This window comes from Podarcis tiliguerta (assembly GCF_965153285.1).
Source record: "Podarcis tiliguerta genome assembly, chromosome: 5".
Taxonomy (NCBI): domain Eukaryota; kingdom Metazoa; phylum Chordata; class Lepidosauria; order Squamata; family Lacertidae; genus Podarcis; species Podarcis tiliguerta.
This window is the reverse complement of record NC_139538.1, coordinates 55,544,926-55,567,485: the sequence shown is the minus strand read 5'-3', so window position 1 is coordinate 55,567,485 and position 22,560 is coordinate 55,544,926. Positions and strand designations below refer to the sequence as shown.

The 22,560-nt window shown below is 37.6% G+C and overlaps 2 protein-coding genes across 11 annotated transcripts in view; one reads left to right on the top strand and one right to left on the bottom strand.

The window, feature by feature from the left end:
* Positions 1–14,268, top strand: part of ADAM12 (ADAM metallopeptidase domain 12) — a 189,768-nt gene extending 175,500 nt beyond the window's left edge. For 5 of the 6 annotated variants that reach the window (XM_083439605.1, XM_083439604.1, XM_083439607.1 and 2 more), the window contains one exon: positions 6,302–6,855. In XM_083439605.1, the coding sequence (XP_083295731.1) occupies positions 6,302–6,583 (282 nt within the window). In that variant the 3' untranslated portion in view covers positions 6,584–6,855. Of the gene's footprint in view, positions 1–6,301; positions 6,856–7,247 lie in introns of those variants that run through there. The other variant, XM_083439608.1, reaches the window with a different exon arrangement.
* The window catches only part of FANK1 (fibronectin type III and ankyrin repeat domains 1), a 31,934-nt gene continuing 19,305 nt past the window's right edge, over positions 9,932–22,560 (bottom strand). For 2 of the 5 annotated variants that reach the window (XM_083439748.1, XM_083439746.1), the window contains exons 7-11: positions 21,274–21,439; positions 19,314–19,457; positions 16,743–16,820; positions 16,591–16,635; positions 16,273–16,502 (exon numbers count right to left, since the gene is read on the bottom strand). In XM_083439748.1, the coding sequence (XP_083295874.1) occupies positions 16,416–16,502; positions 16,591–16,635; positions 16,743–16,820; positions 19,314–19,457; positions 21,274–21,439 (520 nt within the window). In that variant the 3' untranslated portion in view covers positions 16,273–16,415. Of the gene's footprint in view, positions 10,981–11,087; positions 13,535–16,272; positions 16,503–16,590; positions 16,636–16,742; positions 16,821–19,313; positions 19,458–21,273; positions 21,440–22,560 lie in introns of those variants that run through there. The other 3 variants (XR_014510972.1, XM_083439747.1, XM_083439749.1) reach the window with 3 other exon arrangements.

Below are 22,560 nucleotides of genomic sequence, written 5' to 3'. Positions count from 1 at the left end.
ATCTGATCTATAAAGACTTACAGTAACACTCCCTGGGGAAACTGGGTCAGTGAACAGGCCTCCCCAGCACACATAACTTTAGCAATAATGCAAATGATAGCTCTAAGGGCCATCCTGCAACACATTCCCAAAAGGTTGGAACCTATTTTCATGTCTATTTCTATATATTGCCCTGATTGTACTGACAACCTCTCCTGAGGTAGGGGATTGTTCTTCTAACATTGCAATTTTTATCTCCAAATGAAGCACTTTACATGTTGCTGTTGCTATTTATTAACTGATTTATATAAGATCCACCTCTCTAGGCAGTCCACAAACTCTAAGGAGTGAATAGCAGCATTTCACAGACGAAGTCAGGAGAACTCTCCACTTGTACATCTACATGTGCAGAAAACTCTGATTAATGTCAAATAGATGTTCATGGGGGAGCGTGGTGACAGCAGTGATTGTGGCTGGTCCATGCAGCTCCACACATTCATTTCATGTATGGAGAGAGTCATATGTATCATATAAATATAATTATACAATCTTTGTTTCATAAATGCTCTTCATACTGGAAAAACCTGTTATGTAATAAAATCTTTTCCCTTCTGATAAAACATGACCCTTTCCCCCCTCTCAAAGTATGTTACTGCTAAAAGCTACAGTAATAGAATTGTAAGTTATAAACATATAGTATTTCAGTAATATTTCTTCTCCATATGTTTCAGCTTCTGTTTTCCTTGTAAAGTCTGAAAAAAATAAAGTCTGAACTGTTTTCCTCTTGTGAAATCTAGCACCTCTACTGATATGTATTTTAACAGCAGCATTTCCTCCTTATAGGATGTAATTAAAGACACTCTTACTGCAGACTGTAATTTTTTATTTGAAATTAATCTACTTTGAACAATTCAGGCATAGCAACTGAAGAGTGTGTGTGTGTGTGTGTGTGTGTGTGTTGTCAATTCTTAAGAAGAGATCATCAGACTTATCTCTTGGTACCATCTTTCAAAGAAAAATGGAAATAGCATTTGCTATACCTATATTTGTATCCAGCAATAATCTGTTCATATTGCCTAAAAGAAAAGAGATAGGAGAGATCTATGGTTCAATTTGTTGTAAATTTGAGGTGTCCCCATGATAGCTGTACTCAGTGTTTTCAGCCCAATGCTAGTGGTCATACTGTTTTCCCTTTTTCAAACAGCAAAATCATGTGGTTAAAATAGAGATTTGCTTAAAGGGATAATTTTGGACCTCCTTCAGAGGGAATCATTTCTGCACCTGTTTGGTTTTTATTTATTCATTAATATTCTTTCTTGTTTGGCGATCACTCGTAGCTGAGTATTGATGTATTTATTAAATATCTATACTGTCCTTCATCCAAGGATCACAGGGCAGTTTATAATATAAAAACACAAAAACACATACCATAGTAACAATGACAATAACCCCCTCCAAACGCCCCCCCCCCCATTTAAAGCACTATATTGTCTCTTAAAAAGAGGAAAACAACAGAATGGAAAGAACCAGAGATCTGTTCAAGAAAATTGGAGATATGAAAGGAACATTTCGTACAAAGATTACCATAATAAAGGACAAAAGTGGTAAGGACCTAACAGAAGCAGAAGACATCAAGAAGAGGTGGCAAGAATACACAGAGGAATTATACCAGAAAGATATGGATGTCTCGTGCACCCCAGGTAGTGTGGTTGCTGACCTTGAGCCAGACATCCTGGAGAGTGAAGTCAAATGGGCCTTAGAAAGCACCGCAAATAACAAGGCCAGTGGAAGTGATGGTATTCCAGCTGAACTATTTAAAATTTTAAAAGATGATGCTGTTAAGGTGCTACACTCAATATGCCAGCAAGTTTGGAAAACTCAGCAGTGGCCAGAGGATTGGAGAAGATCAGTCTACATCCCAATCCCAAAGAAAGGCAGTGCCAAAGAATGCTCCAACTACCGCACAATTGCACTCATTTCACACGCTAGCAAGGTTATGCTTAAAATTCTACAAGGAAGGCTCAAGCAGTATGTGGACTGAGAACTCCCAAAAGTGCAAGCTGGATTTAGAAGAGGCAGAGGAACCAGAAACCAAATTGCAAACGTGCGCTGGATTATGGAGAAAGCTAGAGAGTTCCAGAAAGACATCTACTTCTGCTTCATTGACTATGCAAAAGCCTTTGACCGTGTCGACCAGAGCAAACTATGGCAAGTTCTTAAAGAAATGGGAGTGCCTAGGGAAATGGCTGGCGTGGCAAATTAAGAAAAGGAAAGAGCAAAATATGATTAACAAAATAAAGATAGAGGATCTGGAAATTGTGAGTCAGAAAGGTATAAGGAAAGGTTTTGTGGACTTCTACCGTGAACTGTATAAAAGAAAAGAGAAAATTAATATGAAATTAATAGAGGAATATCTAGAGAAGAAAAAGGTGCAAAAAATATCGGAGAGTAATAAAAACAAATTGAACAAACCAATAGAATTAGAGGAGATTCAAATGGCAATAAAGGATTTGAAAAGCGGGAAGTCACCGGGACCAGATGGATTTAGTGCAAGATATTATAAAGAATTGAAATACACCCTGCTTGTACCATTAAGAGAAGTAATGAATAACATATTGGAAAAAGGAGAAATACCGGAGACCTGGAAAGAAGCATATATAACATTTATTCCCAAGCAAGATTCAGATTTGACACAAGTAAAGAATTATAGGCCAATCTCACTATTGAATAATGATTATAAAATGTTTGCTAGTGTACTAGCAAGCAGAATGAAAAAGATATTAAAGGAAATGATCCACAATGATCAAACAGGTTTCCTTCCCGGAAGACAGATGAAAGATAACATAAGGAATGTAATTAATGTAATAGAATATCTGTCAAGCGGGAAGGACAAACAAGCAATGTTAATATTTGTGGATGCAGAGAAGGCCTTTGATAATATTTCTTGGGAATTTATGCTAAAGAATTTAGAATATATGGATACAGGTCAAGCTTTTCTGAATGGTATAAAGGCAATATATTCAGATCAAAGAGCGAAGCTGATTGTGAATAATGTTATCACTGAAAATATTGCCATAACTAAGGGTACAAGGCAAGGGTGTCCTTTGTCTCCGTTATTGTTCATCTCGGTCCTGGAAGTGTTTTTGAGATCAATAAGAAACAATGGAAATGTAAAAGGTGTAACAATAGGATGTAATGAATACAAGGTAAAAGCCTTTGCTGATGATTTGGTTTTAACTATTGAGGATCCTGAGCAAAGTATAAAAGAGGTGTTGGAAGAGATAGAACAGTTTGGTAAGGTGTCTGGTTTCAAATTAAATAGGAAAAAGACCAAAATAATGGCTAAAAGCATCGACCAAGAAATAATTGAAAGAATACAGCAACAAACTGAGATGAATGTGGTTAAAAAAGTAAAATATCTAGGGATTATGTTAACACCCAGGAATATTGACCTGTATCAGAACAATTATGTACCAGAATGGAATAAAATCAAAAGGGACCTGGAGGTGTGGGGAAGAATGAAATTATCATTCTGGGGAAGAATTGCAACGATAAAGATGAGCGTGCTACCGAAATTGTTGTTTTTGTTTCAGACAATTCCAATAATTAGGGGTGTGACAATATTTAAGGAATGGCAAAGAACAATATCAAGATATATATGGCAGGGCAAGCGGCCAAGAATAAAATTTAAGATACTGACAGATGTGAAAGAAAGAGGAGGCTTTGCCCTGCCAGACTTAAAGCTGTACTATGAAGCTTCGTGTCTTTGCTGGATAAAGGAATGGATAAAATTAGAAAACACACAATTGTTGGATCTAGAAGGGTATGACAATAGATTCGGGTGGCACGCATACTTATGGTGTGAAAAGAATAGAGTGCATAGAGGTTTTGAAAACCACATCTTTAGAGGACCGCTGAATGAGGTTTGGAATAGGTATAAAAACCTTTTAGAATTCAAAACACCATACTGGTTATCACCATTGGAAATTATGAGTGTAAGAAAGGTCAATATGTCAGGGAATTGGATTACATATGAGAATTTGATGGTGAAAGAAGGTAATAAATGGAAACTAAAACCATATGAAGAAGTTAAGGAAAATGTATATGATTGGCTGCATTACCACCAGATAAATGCGATGTTTAAAAAGACATTGTGGGAAAGAGGTTTCCAAGAAAAGCAATCGAGGTTTCAGCAGGAAATTTTGAATAATGATGTTAAAGTTCTGTCAAAAATGTATAAATTATTGCTTGAGTGGCATACGAAAGATGAGGAAGTGAAATCGGTTATGATCCAGTGGGCCAAAGATTTCGGATATAATATTCAGTTTGATCAATGGAAAAAATTGTGGGAGGAGGGAATGAAATTCACTGCATGTACTACAATAAAAGAAAACGTAATGAAAATGATGTATAGATGGTACGTAACACCAGTGAAACTTGGTAAGATGTATAAAATCTGCAGGAAATGCAAAGAAAAAGAGGGAACATTTTACCACATGTGGTGGGAATGTAAAAAAGTGAAATGCTTTTGGGAAATGATTTATAATGAGATGAAGAAAATGTTGAAATATACATTTATCAAGAAACCAGAAGCATTTCTACTTGGGATAGTAGGGAATGAAATTAGTAAGAAAGATGTGAAACTGTTTAGATATGCAGTGACAGCAGCAAGAATTTTGATGGCCCAGAAATGGAAGCAGGAAGAAATGCCGACCAAGGAAGAATGGAGAATGAAATTGATGGAGTATGCAGAGATGGACAAATTGACTGGAAAAATAAGGAACCAACGTGATCAGAGATTTTCCGAGGACTGGAGTAAATTTACAGAATATATCAAAACTGAATGTGAGGAGCAACTAACGCTTGTTGGTTTTCAGGAGGCTTTGTGAAAAAGACTGATAGAAATGTTGTTTAAAAAGAAAGGTTAAGATTAAGAGATATAATGTGCAATATAAATGTAAGAAATGTGAGACGTAGTGAGAGTATGGAGAATTCTCAGATAGGCTGATGGAAGTCAAAAAAGATGTTTATGTCAAAACAAATGTTAAATTTGGAAAAAATGTTTATTGGAAAGTGAATAAAAATTATTTATAAAAAAAAAGAAAAAAAGAAATGGGAGTGCCTGATCTGTCTCCTGAGAAATCTCTATGTGGGACAAGAAGCTACAGTTAGAACTGGATATGGAACAACTGATTGGTTCAAAATTGGGAAAGGAGTATGACAAGGCTGTATATTGTCTCCCTGCTTATTTAACTTATATGCAGAATTCATCATGTGAAAGGCCGGGCTGGATGAATCCCTAGCCGGAATTAAGATTGCCGGAAGAAATGTCAACAACCTCAGATATGCAGATGACACAACCTTGATGGCAGAAAGTGAGGAGGAATTAGAGAACCTTTTATTGAGGGTGAAAGAGGAGAGCGCAAAATATGGTCTGAAGCTCAACATCAAAAAAACTAAGATCATGGCCACTGGTCCCATCACCTCTTGGCAAATAGAAGGGGAAGAAATGGAGGCAGTGAGAGATTTTATTTTCTTTGGCTCCATGATCACTGCAGATGGTGACAGCAGCCACAAAATTAAAAGACGCCTGCTTCTTGGGAGAAAAGCAATGACAAGCCTAGACAGCATCTTAAAAAGTAGAGACATCACCTTGCCAACAAAGGTCCGTATAGTAAAAGCTATGGTTTTCCCAGTAGTGATGAATGGAAGTGAGAGCTGGACCATAAAGAAGGCTGATCGCCAGAGAATTGATGCTTTTGAATTATGGTGCTGGAGGAGACTCTTGAGAGTCCCATGGACTGCAAGAAGATCAAACCTATCCATTCTGAAGGAAATCAGCCCTGAGTGCTCACTGGAAGGACAGATCCTGAAGCTGAGACTCCAATACTTTGGCCACCTCATGAGAAGAGGAGACTCCCTGGAAAAGACCCTGATGTTGGGAAAGATGGAGGACACAAGGAGAAGGGGACGACAGAGGACCAGATGGTTGGACAGTGTTCTCGAAGCTACCAGCATGAGTTTGACCAAACTGCGGGAGGCAGTGGAAGACAGAAGTGCCTGGCGTGCTTTGGTCCATGGGGTCACGAAGAGTCGGACACGACTAAACAACAACAACATTGTCTCTTAATATTGTACTTTCATTTTCTACAAATAGAAATAGTGAGGAGCCACATATTTTTAATGTTTGTTTCAATTTAAAGCATGATTTGAAGGACTTATGGGAAATAAATTATACTTTCATGACTGAAGAATTATATAATAAAATAGCTATTTCATTAATCTTATAGTAACAATTCTATGAACTTACATTGTATTATAGGAATCTTTCAAGCCAAGTCCTCCTCGAAAACCTTTGCCAGCTGATCCTCAGAAGAACAAATCTGCTCAGTTTAAGAGTTCCTCCACAGAAGTATTTGGGCTTCCAAAACCTGTGCCTCAAATTGCCCCTGTCAGGTTAGTTTGGCTGTTCAGTTGTGCGTTTCCAACAGAAAACATGTTTAAGAAATATTATAAAATATATCTTAGAATTGGCTCTTTTTTGTTGGGAATACTTAGCTCAAGGATACCCAACATGGTGCCCTCCAACTCCCATCAGTTCTAGTCAGCAAGGGCAATGATCAGGGATGAAGAGTTGGTGAGCAGATCAACATCTGGGAAGTACTGCGATGGCTAGCTTAGTTTCTCACTCACAAAATTGTTTCAGTCATCTAAATAAGCATCTGTTTTCCTGAGCATGTGTTTAGGTACGGCAGTTCTTCTGCAGTTGCTTGTTCTTATCAGCCAGTATTCCCACATGGTAAATTTGAGAAGCAATCAGATGTGGTGAGAGGGACTGGATAAAAATTCCCTGAAACAAACAAATTCCACCAAAGCTCTGCCATAAAATATGGGGAAGGGGCTTAACTAATACCAGTTTAAGGACACTAGTATTTATTGAATGATGCTGTCATTTCAAGATGTCAGTACCCTCACTGACTTAAAAAAAGCTGATTGACATAAATTACAACCACTTAAAATTAGTAATTGTTAAAATATATTTTGTGCCATGAATAAAATGTGCATAAAACAAATGACAGTAAAATATTAAGGTGAAGAGATGCCAGTAAACCCTACATGACCTGAATGAATGGAAAGGAATGCTCCTATTTTCCAAAGATCCTGTAACAATTCCTTAAAGCCAAGATATTTATACTTAATTTCTGTTGCTCCACAATTAGCATGTTTGCTAATTTTATTATTCTGTTTCTGACCCTTTTCTTAAACAGGCCTGCACCTAAACATCCACCTCAAATGCTTAGAGCCTGCAATACTGCCTATATGAAATGACAACATGGAACATCATTTGTATCCTGGAAAGTGAAGACAGAATTTTGCACTATTTTCATCTCCAGTTGGAGATCAATATTTTTATATCAATAGGTAGAATTTTTAATGTTCAAAACCCATTATTTTAAAGAACTCTGAGCTACTGCCTTTGGTGCTATGCTGTGTGAAGGTGGTTTGCTTCTTTGCTCAGGTACTTGTAAATTATTAATTTATATTTAATATTTATTACAGTGCAGAGCACTGTAGTAGATATTGTTTCACCATAACCAAGTTTTCCTAGGAAGGAAGCCATTTTTGTGATGTTTAAACAGTCTTGAACCATCCATTACAGATTTCTCAATGTTTGGTACAAACGCCTCAAAGTTTATTTAGTTTGGACCTGTTCCTATAAAGAATGTTGACTAAAGCTGAATTGAAACTTTGCTGAAACCAAGAGACAGGTGAAATTTCAAAAACTAGCGACTGATATTGTGAATAGAATCTGGAGGGAAAATATTACTTCTATGGATGGAAAATATTACTTCTAGGGTGTATTTTCAAGGAAGGTTAAGAAAATAAGTGCCAAAACGAAGAATTACCTAAATATCTAGGTTTAGCAAGGTCTTAGGTATTGGCTCTATCATCAAACAGATGTACATTTTCTGCATAAAAATTCAGATTTTACAAAGTACATGCTTTTCCTATACAACCAGACCTTTATCATTGTGTGTTGTAACTAAAAATTCTAAATGGCCTGATCCCTGTGCACAGCCAAACCCTGGTTAGAGGGATAGATCTGCTGACACTGCACTACAGTAGTTACTTGTGCTCTGACCACAATACTTAACCCCAGCCAACTTAGTGGTTCAACAAAAGGCTAGTCATCGCTCACCCATCTGTCGGTGGGCACCCTTTGCGGGGCCACACACAGCACCCCCAATCCACTGGAGACTTACCAGAAATCAGCATTCTGATTTTGATGAGAACTCTGGCCCCAAATAAGTTTCTAATATTTGACCTTGGAGGCCACAGCAACAGCTTTCAAAGCTAGTTTCACAGAAGTGTTCACTTCAACTCTAGTACTTGCTCTCATTGAGCAGTTGTCAGATTTCAAGTTATAATCCCACCGGTTTCGATAAATCTTTAAACAGATCACACAAACTATTTCTCCTATTATACAGCGAAAACCCCCTACATCTGCCCACATGTGTCATGTCTCAGTGTTCTAAATCTTAAAAGGCCTGCTATAGCTGTTTGAAACTAACTGAAAGTCTGTATTTCAAGAGAGTATATAGGCTTTCAGCATGTTTTCTTAATTAAAAAAACTATATTGTACAAGACAGTTTTAAATTCATTGTTTTTGTTGGATGTAGTACATGATTTCTGTGTTAATTGCACTGAAAAGTCTGCAATTTGCATTCTCAGTGCAACACAAAGACTATGTGGTTCAGTAGATCATAATTTAGAGATTGTTTACTGGGTTTCCCTCGTCTCTCTCCTGTTTCTGAGCAACATTGCTGTGGATTTTCTGGAAACAATTGGAATTAGAAGAATTTGCATAGGAGATTTTTCAGTTTGAAATTTTCTGATGCCCTAGAAAACGTTCTAATGTAGCATGCATATTTTACTTGTACTCAGCAAACTAGGCTATAATCTTTCAAACTGCCAAGCTAGCAAGCCTTGAAAGCCCAAGCTGGTGGGGCAACTGGGATGGCCCAGATAGAACTGGGAGTCCAGACATGGACTCCTTTCCACCTACAGCTCAGCATATTTATGGGGAAAAACCCTGTCATATTCATAATAGTCAATTAAAACTAGCTTTATTCTCCTTTCTCCCTCCCTTTTACGAGTATTGAACCAATAACACAGTTGATACTCTCATTTCAACCCCTGCAAAAGAAAATCATTTTACATATTCTCTTTCATATCAACATAATGTTGGCAAATTATTTGTTCCACACTATATAACTATTTCCAGCACCAAACCTTTGGCCATTACTCCTGCCTATGCAGTGTGCTAATATCCAAAGTGTCTGTGGTTCTTCAGACAGAGAAACAGAACTTGAAGACCTTTTGTCTTTTTCCAGTAAGTAATTTAACTTTCCCAATTACTTTGCCCTGTAACTAGGCAACCACACAGTCATGCTTATGAACAAAGCAAATAAAATATATCCACATCACAAACAAAACCAATAAAGCAAAAAAGAATCCACAGAAAACAGTTTTGCTCCTGAAGCTTGCATATGATATAAATTATAGTATCAGTAATTACACAATAAGACATTCTGGAAAATGTCAATGTAACATTTATGCTAAATGAGTAGAGTTGCTGATGATGGTAGCACTCAACTTTTTAAAGATAGGATTTGGCATTTCATTTTAAATGAAAGGCAGGTGCTGTTGGGGCTCTTTAAATTACCTTTCATGCATCTTGAGTAGTTTATTTTTCTAACAGCACCTTACTTCTTCACTCCATGTTGTTTCATTTGACTGCCATTAATAAGAAACCCCAACTTGATTATTACTAAAGTAGCATTTTATTTTATTTAGCAGGAATCAAATCCTTGGGCGTGATTGCCGTAAAAAGATGTTGGGGTTTGTAAATTCCCTTTTTAATCACTACATTATTTTTTTCTATTCCTGATCATGAAAGAGCTAAAGCAATACTATTTAAGAACTGAACTGTTCAATCAATGAACACTCTGTGCTTTACAAAAGGCAGGTGGTTTCACATGAGAAACATGATCCTCCTCTGCCTAGCTCAGTTCACACTATGTACCACTGCATGTGCAAAATGGAGGCTTGGTAGGCTTTAAATGCATATCACCATGTGGATCTGTAGGTGCTCTTCCCTATTTCTTCCCTATGTTTATCGTTTACTGGGTAAAGAGCATCAAAACATGCAGCAGAATTTGTAACTGACTGTTGCTCTCATATATTTACACTGCAAATCTTCAGTGCAATTTGCATTTTAATGTGCATCCCCATCATGGTAAAACTAGTCATGCATAAGTATCTTTTTAACCAGAGAGAGATAGGGGAGGCCATATAAATAGTATATGTCAGGACTAAAGATACAATATGCTAGTCAGCACATAATACAAAACAGTCATAATATTTCCACAAAGGATTGTAACATACCTTTTAAATAGGCAAGATTACTTCAAAGCTGAATGCAAATACTTATGTTTATTAGCCTTCAGCAAACACTAGGTTTCTCCTGAATTTCATGGCAGCTTGCTTTCTCGGGCTGTTTTTGTATCTATCAGCTTCCCACACTAGAAAATGCTTTTAAACCTCTTACTGTGTTGTGAGCAAGGGGAACCTCTTGTTGTGGAGTCAGCAAGGAGAAGCAACACACGGTCTGTTAAAGTGGTAACCTGCCCTAAGACATACTGGTAAAGAGTGGATCAGAGATCTAATTAATTAATTAAGCATTTTAAAGCAGCAGCTGCACCTTTCAAACAATTTTGCGTGATTAGATAAGGTCATGTATGCTTTCATTCCAGTGAAACGAAAGGCAGTCAATGGAGCCCTGAAGGCCCACTGCTTTTCAGTGGAGTTAAATTGTTTATCTCATACATGTTAAGGCTGATTCACACATACATGTTTGGATGTATCATCACTTACCAGTTCTTCACTCTCAGCCAAATGTAAGAATTGTCTCTGATGAAAGGTATTTCACTTGATATTCTGTAACAGAATTGATATTGTGTAATAGAATTTTCCTATCTGTGGTGATTAATCTGTGATGGCTTAGTCACTAATATTACTGTGCACACATGAACCTACATTGTCTTTAAAGCATGGAATTTATTTTGATAAAAATATATTTAACATTATAATGTTAAACAGATTTAAATTTCTCTGGTCTACAAGCCATCACCCTGATACAAATCCAAATGAAATTCAATGCACAGAAAAAGCTCTCATATCACTGTCAATGTTAGTACTGTGCACATTTCTTTTGTCCCTATGGGCTGGCACATTCAGCTGAAAGGAAAACCATTTCATGTCAGGGAGCTTCTGACGTGATTTGGAGAAAATTATTGGATTGGGGAAGCACACTTCAATGGCAAACACGATATTCTCTCTCGACTTTAACATGCACACTAGATTTCAGTAAGCTGAGATTTATGTGTCATATAACAACATAAAGAGCTGCTTATACCTAGTCATACCATTGGGCCCAGGACTGCTTGTTCTGACTGGCAACAATTACTTCAGGACCTTTCCCAGCCCTTCTTCCAGATAATTTCAACTGAACCAGGAACATTTTGTATATAGAGCATGTGCTCAGTCACTTTGCTAGGGCTGCCTCTCGATTTACCTGTATTATGAAACCTTAGGCCACTTGATTTGCATGCATTGTAGTCCTAACAAAAGCAGGTAGCAATCCAAAAGCAGGTAGCAATCCAGAAACAATTATGTCTCAAAGGAAAGTTGATTATTCTCCTACAAAGTAAAGTGACTGACTTGCCAACCAAGAAGTTATGATTTTCCCTGCAAAGTCGAATAGTATTCTCTCTGTGTGTCTCTCGTGGTAGAGGGAGGAAAGTGATCATTGCTGCACAGTTTCGGTTCATATAAGCATCGGTAACCACAACTTGTAAACATGGATGACATGGCAGATAAACAAATAATTAAACCCAGGAATGATTCAATGATGAAAAGAATCTGTTGATTTTTTGAGTAGCATAGTTTAGTTTAGAATGATTTTGTGAATTCTCAGATATTAGACATTGTTCTCACAGAGCAATCACAAAATATTGACTTGGACGAACCTAGATGCCTTTTCTACTTTAACTCCCTGCCCTAAGACTAGGGTATGCCATAAACAGAGCAGGCGAACCATAGAGCAAAAGAGCAGCAGCTGACTCAAGCAAATAAGCAAAAGTCATTATAGTAAATTGGCAAAAGGAAAAGTTCACTAGCCAGTCTTACCAAGATATACATTACTTTCCTGCACCGTGATCAGTCAGATCCTAGGTATTACCTAAAGACATCTGCTAAGTGTTTCATAGCACTTGCTGCTGTACTGCAGCTTGCTTATTTGCAATTCTGGATGAGCCAGGGGAAGGGAAAGACTCCCCCACCCCCAACACAGGCCAGCTGCATGCTCTCAGTGCTAGATTATGGCCAATAGTTTTAGTTGTGGTTTACCACAACTAAACTACTTTGAACCATTACAAGACACGACAGAACAGATTTTGAGCAAGTGTTGAAACAGACCAGAGCCTCTTTCAGTTCATTGAAACCTTTGTATATTTCTTAGTATAATGATAACTAATTCTCTCCTCAGTCCTGATTACTCCAAACAGAGATGTCCAAAGTTGTTTCAGAAGCTGTTGATTCTGACCTGTCATTGCATAATCCCTGAGCTCCAAATCAAACATCACCTCAGTCACAATCTTCTTAGGCAGCCTTAGGCAAGGCACTTCTAATCAACTTAAGCCCTCAATGTGAGGAACAGCCCTATAGGAATTACCCAAACTACACTGAGTGTTTTGAATGCTAGATAAATGTTAAGTACTGTAATTAAATATTACTGTATCAATACTGTTGTTTAAATTAACAGAAAATCCCAAATTCTCTTCCACATCCCTCCTTGTTCATAATTTTGAATTTTGCTTACCTAAAACTGAGAACTCCATGTGCTTCCAGATCCGTTGAATATTTACATAATTAATTTGAACAAGAAATAAATATGAGTCAAGAGCCCCTAAATCAGGGCTAGCTGACCTGTGGCCCTGCAGATACTGTTGAACTACATTAGCCCAAGTCAGCATGGTCAAGGATGGTGGGAGTTGTAGTCCATCAAGAACTGGAGGCCCACAGGTTAACCACCCCACCTTAAACCATCAGATATGCTTCTTCCTCAAGTTAGTTTAGCTTCTAAATAAGCTCTCATTGCACACTCAGAGTGAATCAAGGTGCAAAATTAGTTATGTTGCAGGTTTAATCAGGCACATATGACATATTTTTGCATTTTTAACTATTGCCGTTTATAGTAGGTTTTTTAATGTAACAAAAATGTTCTTGGAATTATACAATCTGATTTACATTTCCTGATATATAATAAAATAATACATTTGTTAATGCATTAATGGGGAAAAAACACCAAATGAACTTACCTGGTAAGCCAGCCTGGGAACCTGTTAAAGCGTGGGGTATACAGCCCTTAAATAAATCTGATTTGAATATCCCTTCTAAGTTGTAATCACATGCAATCATCATCACAGGGTAACTGTACCAATGTAATAAATAGTCTTTATTACTCAAGATAATGCAAGTTTCCTGTATTACGATTACAATTTCCTGTATCATCCTGGGAAGCAAAGACATTTCAGTCCTTTTATTCTTCTGTTATACTTTACATTTAGGTATCTCTTTTAGCATGAAGCAGGCATATAAAATGCAATGTGAATTGCCATCAGGACTGACTCTGAACAAAAGGTGCTATCACTCTTTGCATTAAGAGTAGCAACTGATATTTTAACTGCTGATAACCTGATCCTTGATACATTTTCATGGAAGTTAAGTTCCATTAGCTGCATTCAGTGGGACTTTCTTCCATGTGATGTTTTTAAGACTGTGGTGATAAGACTGTTAATTGTAAACCATTTAGCACACTATATATGAATATTAGAGTGACATAAGCCATTAATTTTTATGAACCATACCTTTATAACGCTTTCAGTTAAATGTCAGTTTGCTAAAACTTTCTACATAATGCACTGTGTAACAGTTTGCCTTACTTTTATACACTTTTTTGTAATGATTATTGCAGTAACATGTTAAGAGCCTACAAACATGTTTCAATAGCAGGACAATCTATTCCCTAATAAGTATTCTGTATTAAATAAACAGTAAATACATACTTAGTTATGTACTGATTTGTGTTTTATGCAATTATTAAAAGGTTTTGAAAATGGAATAATTTATTGAGGAAATAAAACTTTGAATACTTTGTTGACCAGGTATGGGACAATTTATTTTGTCTGCAAAGAACGGGGAACATTTAAAATAATAATCTCATAAGATTCTCCTGAATGTGCTATTAAGACTGCAATCCTATACACACATATCTCCCAAAAAAGGTGATTTCCTCCAACTTGTGTACTTACTGCAAGCAAGTACAGAGTCAATCATATTATTAATTATTATTATTATTATTATTTTAATATTTAAAAAGCTATGTTGATGGTTCTGATGTCATCATAAGTCTTGTGCTGCTCAGAAAGATTAGACTCTAACTTACAAAATACAGTGTTTCTAGAATGGATTTTCTGTTATTCTGTTCCGCTTTTTGCCATTTAGAATCATAGAATTGTAGAGTTGGAAGGGACCCTGAGGACCATTTAGTCCAACCCCATGCAATGCAAGAATATGCAGGAATATGCAGCTTTCCCATATGGGGATCAAATCTGCAACCTTGGTGTTATCAGCACCATGCTCTAACCAACTGAGCCATTTGAACCAGCTTGTTTCACTATCCTCACGAACTAACATTCTGAATTCTTTCATGTGTGTTTATGTTCCAAACAAAAACTGCAGTATTTGCATGTACAATTACTCTGAGAGAATCTGATTTTAATGAGCAGCTTGCTGTGCATCTATGAGGTGGCCAAGAAACTTGGACAAATACCAATTTCTTACCAGACCAAGTTCAATATACTATTGGCATATAAAGTCCTTAATGGCATTTATTCCATCACTTTGAACTCACACTTTTCCAAGTATTGCGTAAAATCCATTCTGCATTTGCAAGGAGTCATTCCTTTAGTGTGGCAGCACAAGCCTTAGGAATTCAGGGTCACTGTGGCAGAATGCCATTCCATGGACAGTGGCTCATTTTGCCCTCTCCCAATTATCTTGTTACCTACTTTCTGCTCTACAAAAACCAGTTACACTGCACAAGGACAGCCAAAGAACTTAGCATTGGAGCCAAGCTAGACGTAATTATTTTATTACATATGCCCAGGCATCCTTGGGATTTTTGTTTTTTAATATATAACTGTTGGGGGGGGGGTCAAAATGGGATCATCATATTGTTGGGAGTAAAGCTACCATTGGTCATAACGGGAGATTTTCCCCATTGTGAATCACGAGACAGAGAGAGAGAGTACGCGCATGCACGCAACTCCCACTGGAGCCATGGCAGAGACAAAGCGCTAAGCCCCACCTCCTATGTTGTGCTCCCAATCCTGTTCTCCATTCCCCCGCCCTGGCCATTTGGCCTACTACATCACGGCCAAGGACCCTCGTACCTACGGGACCGCCTCTCCCGGTATGTCCCACAGAGAGCCTCAAGGCCCACAAATAGCAACACCCTAGTGGTCCCGGGCCCTAAGGAAGTTAGATTAGCTTCAACCAGAGCCAGGGCAGGGCCTTTTCAACTCTGGCTCCGGCCTGGTGGAACGCTCTGCCTCATGAGACCAGGGCCCTGCAGGATCTGATTTCTTTCTGCAGGGCCTGTAAGACAGAGTTGTTCTGCCTGGCCTTTGGCTTGGAGCCAATTTGATTCCCTCCCCCTCTTTCTTTTTTCTTTTTCCTTTCTCCTCCTGTGATGAAGCTGCATTTTAATATTTTAATGTTTCAATATTTTAATGTTGTATTTTAAGTTGTATTCGTTCAACTTGTTTTTATTATTGCTTGTTGAGCCCTGCTGTGACTGGGGAGGGTGGGGTATAAATAAAAAATTATTATTATTATTATTATTATTATTATTATTATTATTATTATGCTACCTATTTATTGAGAAGCCATGCATTCTACAGCGAACTACATGGTAATTTATGGCATGTTCTAGTTTTGCCCTTAACGTCAGTGACTGCTACTACTCAAGGGCATGAAACAGGAACAGCTGCTAGCATGAGAACAAGAGGACAGAAGAGCAAAAAATAGGATCACTGTAAAAACTGACCATAATGAGAAAATAATGCTGCTAAAATGTAGATGAATTTAAACGCCAGAGAAAAATGCTGGAGAAGCAAAGTTAGCATTTTAATCAAGGCACCCAAGAGTGTGTAACAGCTAATTAGGAAAAAGGAAAACAACTAGGATTTAGTCCTTGTGGCCTGACCTCCTTCGTAGGTAAGATTAGGCTTCAAGGTAAGATTTGTGCTTCACACAATTGTAGCAGAGGATGCGGAAGAATCCACGTTCACATTACTTAATTGTCTTTTCCTTTCTTCTATTATTGAAACCACACTCTAAAAAAGAGAAGGAAAATAGCAAATGAGGATAAAATGCTTAAAGAATTGAAATCAGGAGAAGAGTTCAAGTAAAAGATATCCATACCTGTCTGTTCATGCCTCTAGCCATTTCCAGGGCACCTTTGCCAAACTGAAAAAAAATCCCCCACCCGAAAAAATGTTAATTTTGTTATTTTAAACAGTTCTTGGATGTGTGTGTAAAACAGGTGCTGAAAAAGCTACTCTTACTGCTATTACCTCATTTTTAACATCAGGATCTGCTCCTCTTTCTAGAAGTAATGCTACCAATTCTTCATGGTTATTTAATGCTGCCACCTGGAAGTAAGATTAGGGAGAAATTATATATAGTTGGGTGTTTGCATAAAATAAACTTGTTCTCTTATTGGAAATATTTTGGAGAAAAGAAAAATTGGCACCTTTTTCTTCAATAAAAGCCAACACAGATTACCTACTAGCACAATGCAAGGATTACTCAATATTAGAAAACCATCCCAAATTTGGAAATAAACTCCAAACACCGTTGTGTTCCAACTCTGAAAGTTACTGTTTGAGCAACCTCCAACTGATGGGAAGTAATTGTCAAAGCTACTACCACTTCTATGAGGAACTGGCATGGTATCACTTTTAGAAGGAATGTAACAAATGCATCTTCATTTCTGGTACTGAGATACACATAGACGTATCTGACAGCCACATAGCTGTGTGTATTTTAAAATAAGCAGCTAGAACATTAACAGAGGACTGGGTTGGTCTATACTCCTGACAGCTAGGGTCTGTGCTTTATTTATTTTTAATTTTGTTGACCATATTTAAATATTCTCTTGACAATGTTATCATCAACCAACTACAAGTATGCCAAACTTTTTAAATAGCTTTCAAAATAAGTTTAAACACGACCTAGCAGCCGGAACTCAAGATCTAAGGGCCTTACAAACCACTGCATGGGGGTGAATCTGTGCACTTAACAAGAAGCTGCCATCAGTCATAGCACCCCAAGTGTATTTTGCACAACACATTTATAGTAGCGTACAACTGAAACAACTTACATTTACACCACTGAATATCAGAGGTGGTATTAAATGCAAGTCCCACTCAGGGTAGATCCACCTAAGTTAATAGACATGACTATCTTAATTTCAAAGGGCTGACTGAGTAGGACTTAGCTGAATGCAACCCATAGGGGTTGTGTTCAGTTTTACGATGAATTTTTATCATTATATTCTCCGTCTAGTTTAGGTTTATGCCCACTGCTTAGCAATGCTAATTATTAAGTGGTATATAGATGCCTTACATAAATAGTAAAACAGTGTATGTGGTGATCTTAAGCTATATAATCCTGACCAGAATTTTGCATATATAGGAGCAGTGATAGTCGAGTGATTTGCTACAAGTCATTTGTGCATTGCTTCAGTATCTAGGCTCTCCTGGAGTTCTGACGATCTCCATCCTCTACTGCAGCATTGAAGTCTGCCTTTACATGAAGGATCTGAATATTAGCCTTTAGAGCTTGGCAATAATACACCTGCTTCTACAGATCATTAAAATATCATCCCAAACACCTGTTTGTAAAGGTAGAGAAGTACTTGCTCGCTCTCTCTGTGTGCTGACTGGAATGAAAATGTTAACAGAGCATTTTGATCTTTATAGAATCTACAAATACAAATGCAGTACTTCAGAAAGATGAATTTCCAAGTATGAAGGAATAAGAGGGCTCATCCTATTAAAGAAACATTTGAATTTGCTCATACGTACTTCATTTCATGCACCAAACCAGAAAAGAGATTGTGAGATAAAGTGCCTTAATAAGAGAAATCAAAGGGGAAGTGAAGTGTTACTTTGAAAATCCTCCTGTCATCCCAATACAGGTAAAAAGACTTCTAGCACAGCCACTGCATTCTGTGGGCAAAATTAGTAGTGAATGAAAAAGGACTTGTCATCTGTGCAAGAAAGGCTTTTAATAAAAGTAAATATATTCCATGGGGCAGGGAATAGTATGGAGCACTAGTACCTAGAAGCCTTTCTTAAGTAGACATCTTGACACACCGGCTTATCAAAATGTTTCACATTGCAAAAGAAAACTGGTGGAATGAGCAGGTAGTTCTCAGATAAACAGACAACCAGGTAAACAAGCTTCACACCCAAACCCAAATTATACCAGCACAACCTTGTTGAAGGGAACAGGCAGGATTAATAACTCAGTTTCATACATTACAGATCTTTAAGAGCAAAGCATCTAGCTGCCTCATTCTATAGTATACAAGTAAGTTCAAAACACCTTTCTAAGAGCAGACAAAAGTTTGAGTATGTATATATTAGTGCAGTTCCATGGACTGTTGTGCAGATCACTAGCAGCAAGTCTAGTGCAGCCCCACATTGTATTGGTGGCAGGAGTGGATGAACCTGTTGATTTCAGTTTCTTATTTTTTCCAGTCTTCAGTTCACCTCATTTCTGCATCTGTCTGAAAATTTGTGTACGTTTTGGTGCATTTATCCTAATATACACATTTGCCAGCAATTTTCCTTAACATAAAGCATTTTTGTGCATTTTTCTCACAAATATATATTTTTGTGCACACTTTTCACTAACATATGCTTTTTACACAGTTGGGTTTTTTTAATTGGAGACTTGCACCACAAAAACCACCACGTATAGTGTATATAAACTCTAATGCACTACAAAAATATTGGGGAAAAGTGTACAAAAAGGAGAACTCTGGATTTGGAGTTGCTTTTCACACAGCACTTTTCTATGAGGTTGCGCAGTGTATTCCAAAATATACCAGCACACTGCTTAGCAGCAGAGCATACCATGAGAGGTGTCTTGCCATCCTTATCTTTTACATTCACATCAGCTCCAGCGTCTAGTAAAGTTGTGGCCACATCTGCTTTTCCTGTTATTGCACATAGTCTCATCAGCGGAGTCCACTCCAAGCCTGTGTCTTTAGGATCAATCTGTCAAAGAAAGGATGTTCTTCTGATACTTGAAACATGAATTCAATGAAAATTGACAAGATTTCTGTTCTGTTGAATACTTGCTGAGCTTATTACCTATCTTCAGCATCACTCTTTCCTGCTTGTTCCAGCAATTTATTTCTCATGCTGTGCAGTTCTCGATGCCTGGAGCAGCCTCCTTAGTCCTTTCTATATATCAGCCCAATTCATGCTCCCACTTCAAAATCTATTCCTTCCATAAAATCTTTCCTAGACCACTTGACATTGTCAGGGCCTTCTTCCACCAGGTAACCAAATTCAGTCTTATTTTACAGACTCACTGGCCTTAATACAGCTTTGCTTTTCAGTTTCATCCTCTCCGTTTTATTTTGATTGAACACTTCTTGGCAAGGAGGGTGTCATTACTGTTATCTGCAGAGTGCACAGCATGCTGCTGATAAAAGTGTAGTAATAGCAACAGCAGTGGTAGCATTATTGGTCAAGATAATGCCCATTCATTCCATATTTTTAACTTACAATTTACATTTATTTCCCTGTTACATTTGCAGGTGTTGCACTTATAATTTGTGTGTTTGTGTTTTTCAAATTGACTCTAACATAATATTTGATGTTCATTTTGTATTATAATTCCTAATTTATTAGTTCTTCCAATACACTGGGTGGAATCAAGTATTGTACAAGCAGACTTCCACTCACTTTACTCGACTGCAGTTCCCCAATACCCTAAAATTCTGTCCCAGAGGGTTCCCAACACTCCAGAGCAGATTTTCAGGGTATACAGGAAGCTGCAGGGGGGTAGAGATAGGGAGGTAGAGTCCTATTGTATGAGAAGAAGCCCACCCTGCCCATGAAAAACAGTACTGGATACAATCCAATAATGTATATATTTAATTCAACTTCCTTTTCCTGGTTTTTAAAAATTATTTCAGGGATCATCTTGTTGGTGACTCCAACAACAGGGGAAAGTTTGCCTTTCTCTACCGAGAACAAATGGGTCACACGATCAGAATTCACCAAACTTTGGAAAATAGATAGAGTATGTTCGATGTGAGGGCAATCTGGCTGCAACATCTGTCACCCCATTGATTGCCAGGGTTGATTCAGCTGATCTGGCCATCTAGGCGGGTGTCCCCTTCCTCCCTCACCGCTCCATGTGCGTCCCTCCTGAAGCTGCGCACTCGGTGGAAGAGGACAACCATCCCAGATAGAAGGAGTGTACCGTTCTTCAGTCAAGGGTATACGATAGCTGCGCTCCCCTGCTAGAACCTCCAAACAAGCTCAAGGACCTCCATTCTCCATTGCAGTCCTCTGGGCCTTTCAAATGCCTCTCCTGAGGGCTGGAAAGTCCTTAGGAAAGGATGTGGCACAGAGGAATACGGTGGAAATGATAAAAAATAGTATAGAAGCAGCTTGTCAGAGTGGATAGCTTTGTGGGAAGCACAGAAGATCACAGTGGGGAGGACAGGATGGGAAAGTCACATTGCACAAGTGTCTTTCACTCAGGCACACACTGGATTCAACCAAAATTTGTACTTTTTTTCAATCCTAGAATATATTTATTTGGTCCTTTGAATCTATTCCACCAAGTATCCTCTATTATGTGATCAGTACTAAACAAGATTAGTTTCAAATACAATAACCAATGACTATTAAAGTTATATACAAGCTTTCTAAAGCAGGTAATGCAATTTCTTCATAACCTTGAAATTACGGCAACAACTGATGCAGCATTCCATCGTGATTAACAGCACACCTATATACAGTGGCATGTACACATCTGATAAACTGCTTCAAAGTATGCAGATGAACACCATACCTGACAACCATCCTTGACCATCCACTCAATAACATCGACATGTCCTCCGTCAGCAGCCCAGTGCATAGCTGTACATCCCCCAAGATCTCTGGATAACCAAGAAGCTCCCTGGGATCTGAGATACTTAGCAATGTCCAGGTGACCAGCATAACAAGCTATCATTAAACTAAGAAACAGAAAACACTACTTATTAACACATAAAACATTGTTATTTTGCAGTTTATATAAAATTAAGTATTGTTTAAGTGAGCCACACCTTAGTCTAAATACTCCTCTAAGTTGGTTAATTTTCTGTTAAACACCATTTTATGACTGTATATTGCTATGTTATATGACCACTGATATAATCACTATTATATTACAAGTAAAACTGAAGCCTACATAAAGTATATGTAAACAAGCTATTAGAAGAACTTGTTCACAGTGCTAAAAGGAAATGGTAGTACAATACCAAAGCACAATATCCAATTGTCCAGATGGACAAAATGGGCTGATAATTGTAAAAGAAGCCTTTATATATATAAAATAAGGGCTTTTGTGAAATGTATAACTGGGGTTAGCAAAAATAGCCAAAGAAAAAACCAAAAGAACATTTTCCTAGTAACTGCTAACATCTGCAGTTCAGTGCGTATCACTGAGGATTCTGTTGAATCTTTTGAGACATTACTTCATTTTAATATTTCCATAGAGAACAAAATCCTAGACATCAACTGAAGACACAACATATTGACTTCAGTGTAAGATTTACGATTTCCCAACCACAGAACATCGGCCAACATTACCAGGGACATCTAGTACCACTTATGAAACACTTTTAAAAGCAGGCCTTTCAGATTAACTTAAAATATCATTGGGAAGAAAACTTGCATGATTTTGTGTAGATATCTAAGTAATACTAGAAATTAACCGGCTCATAGACAAAGTTATTAAAAGATTGTATTGTTATTCTATGGATTATTGTATCTTATTTCTTGCTGCTGCTTATATGCTGACATCTAACTGCTGTAATTCTGTATTTTCCTCTGATTTGTATAGACTGCTTTTGGGAGGTCTTTGGACAAATTTACTTTTAGAAAATCACCATACTTTTGTGTTCAGGAAGATTCTTTTATATATACTGCTGATAATTTCAACATGGTACTCTCAACATAGTACAATCCACACCAAATGCCAGAACCAGAAACTGCCTGAATAGTTTAGGATTGTCATTAGACTGCCAAAACAGATATGAAAGACAAAGTGCGGGCAAATGAAAAGTTAGTAATTAGTAGGTGATATGTCAACTGA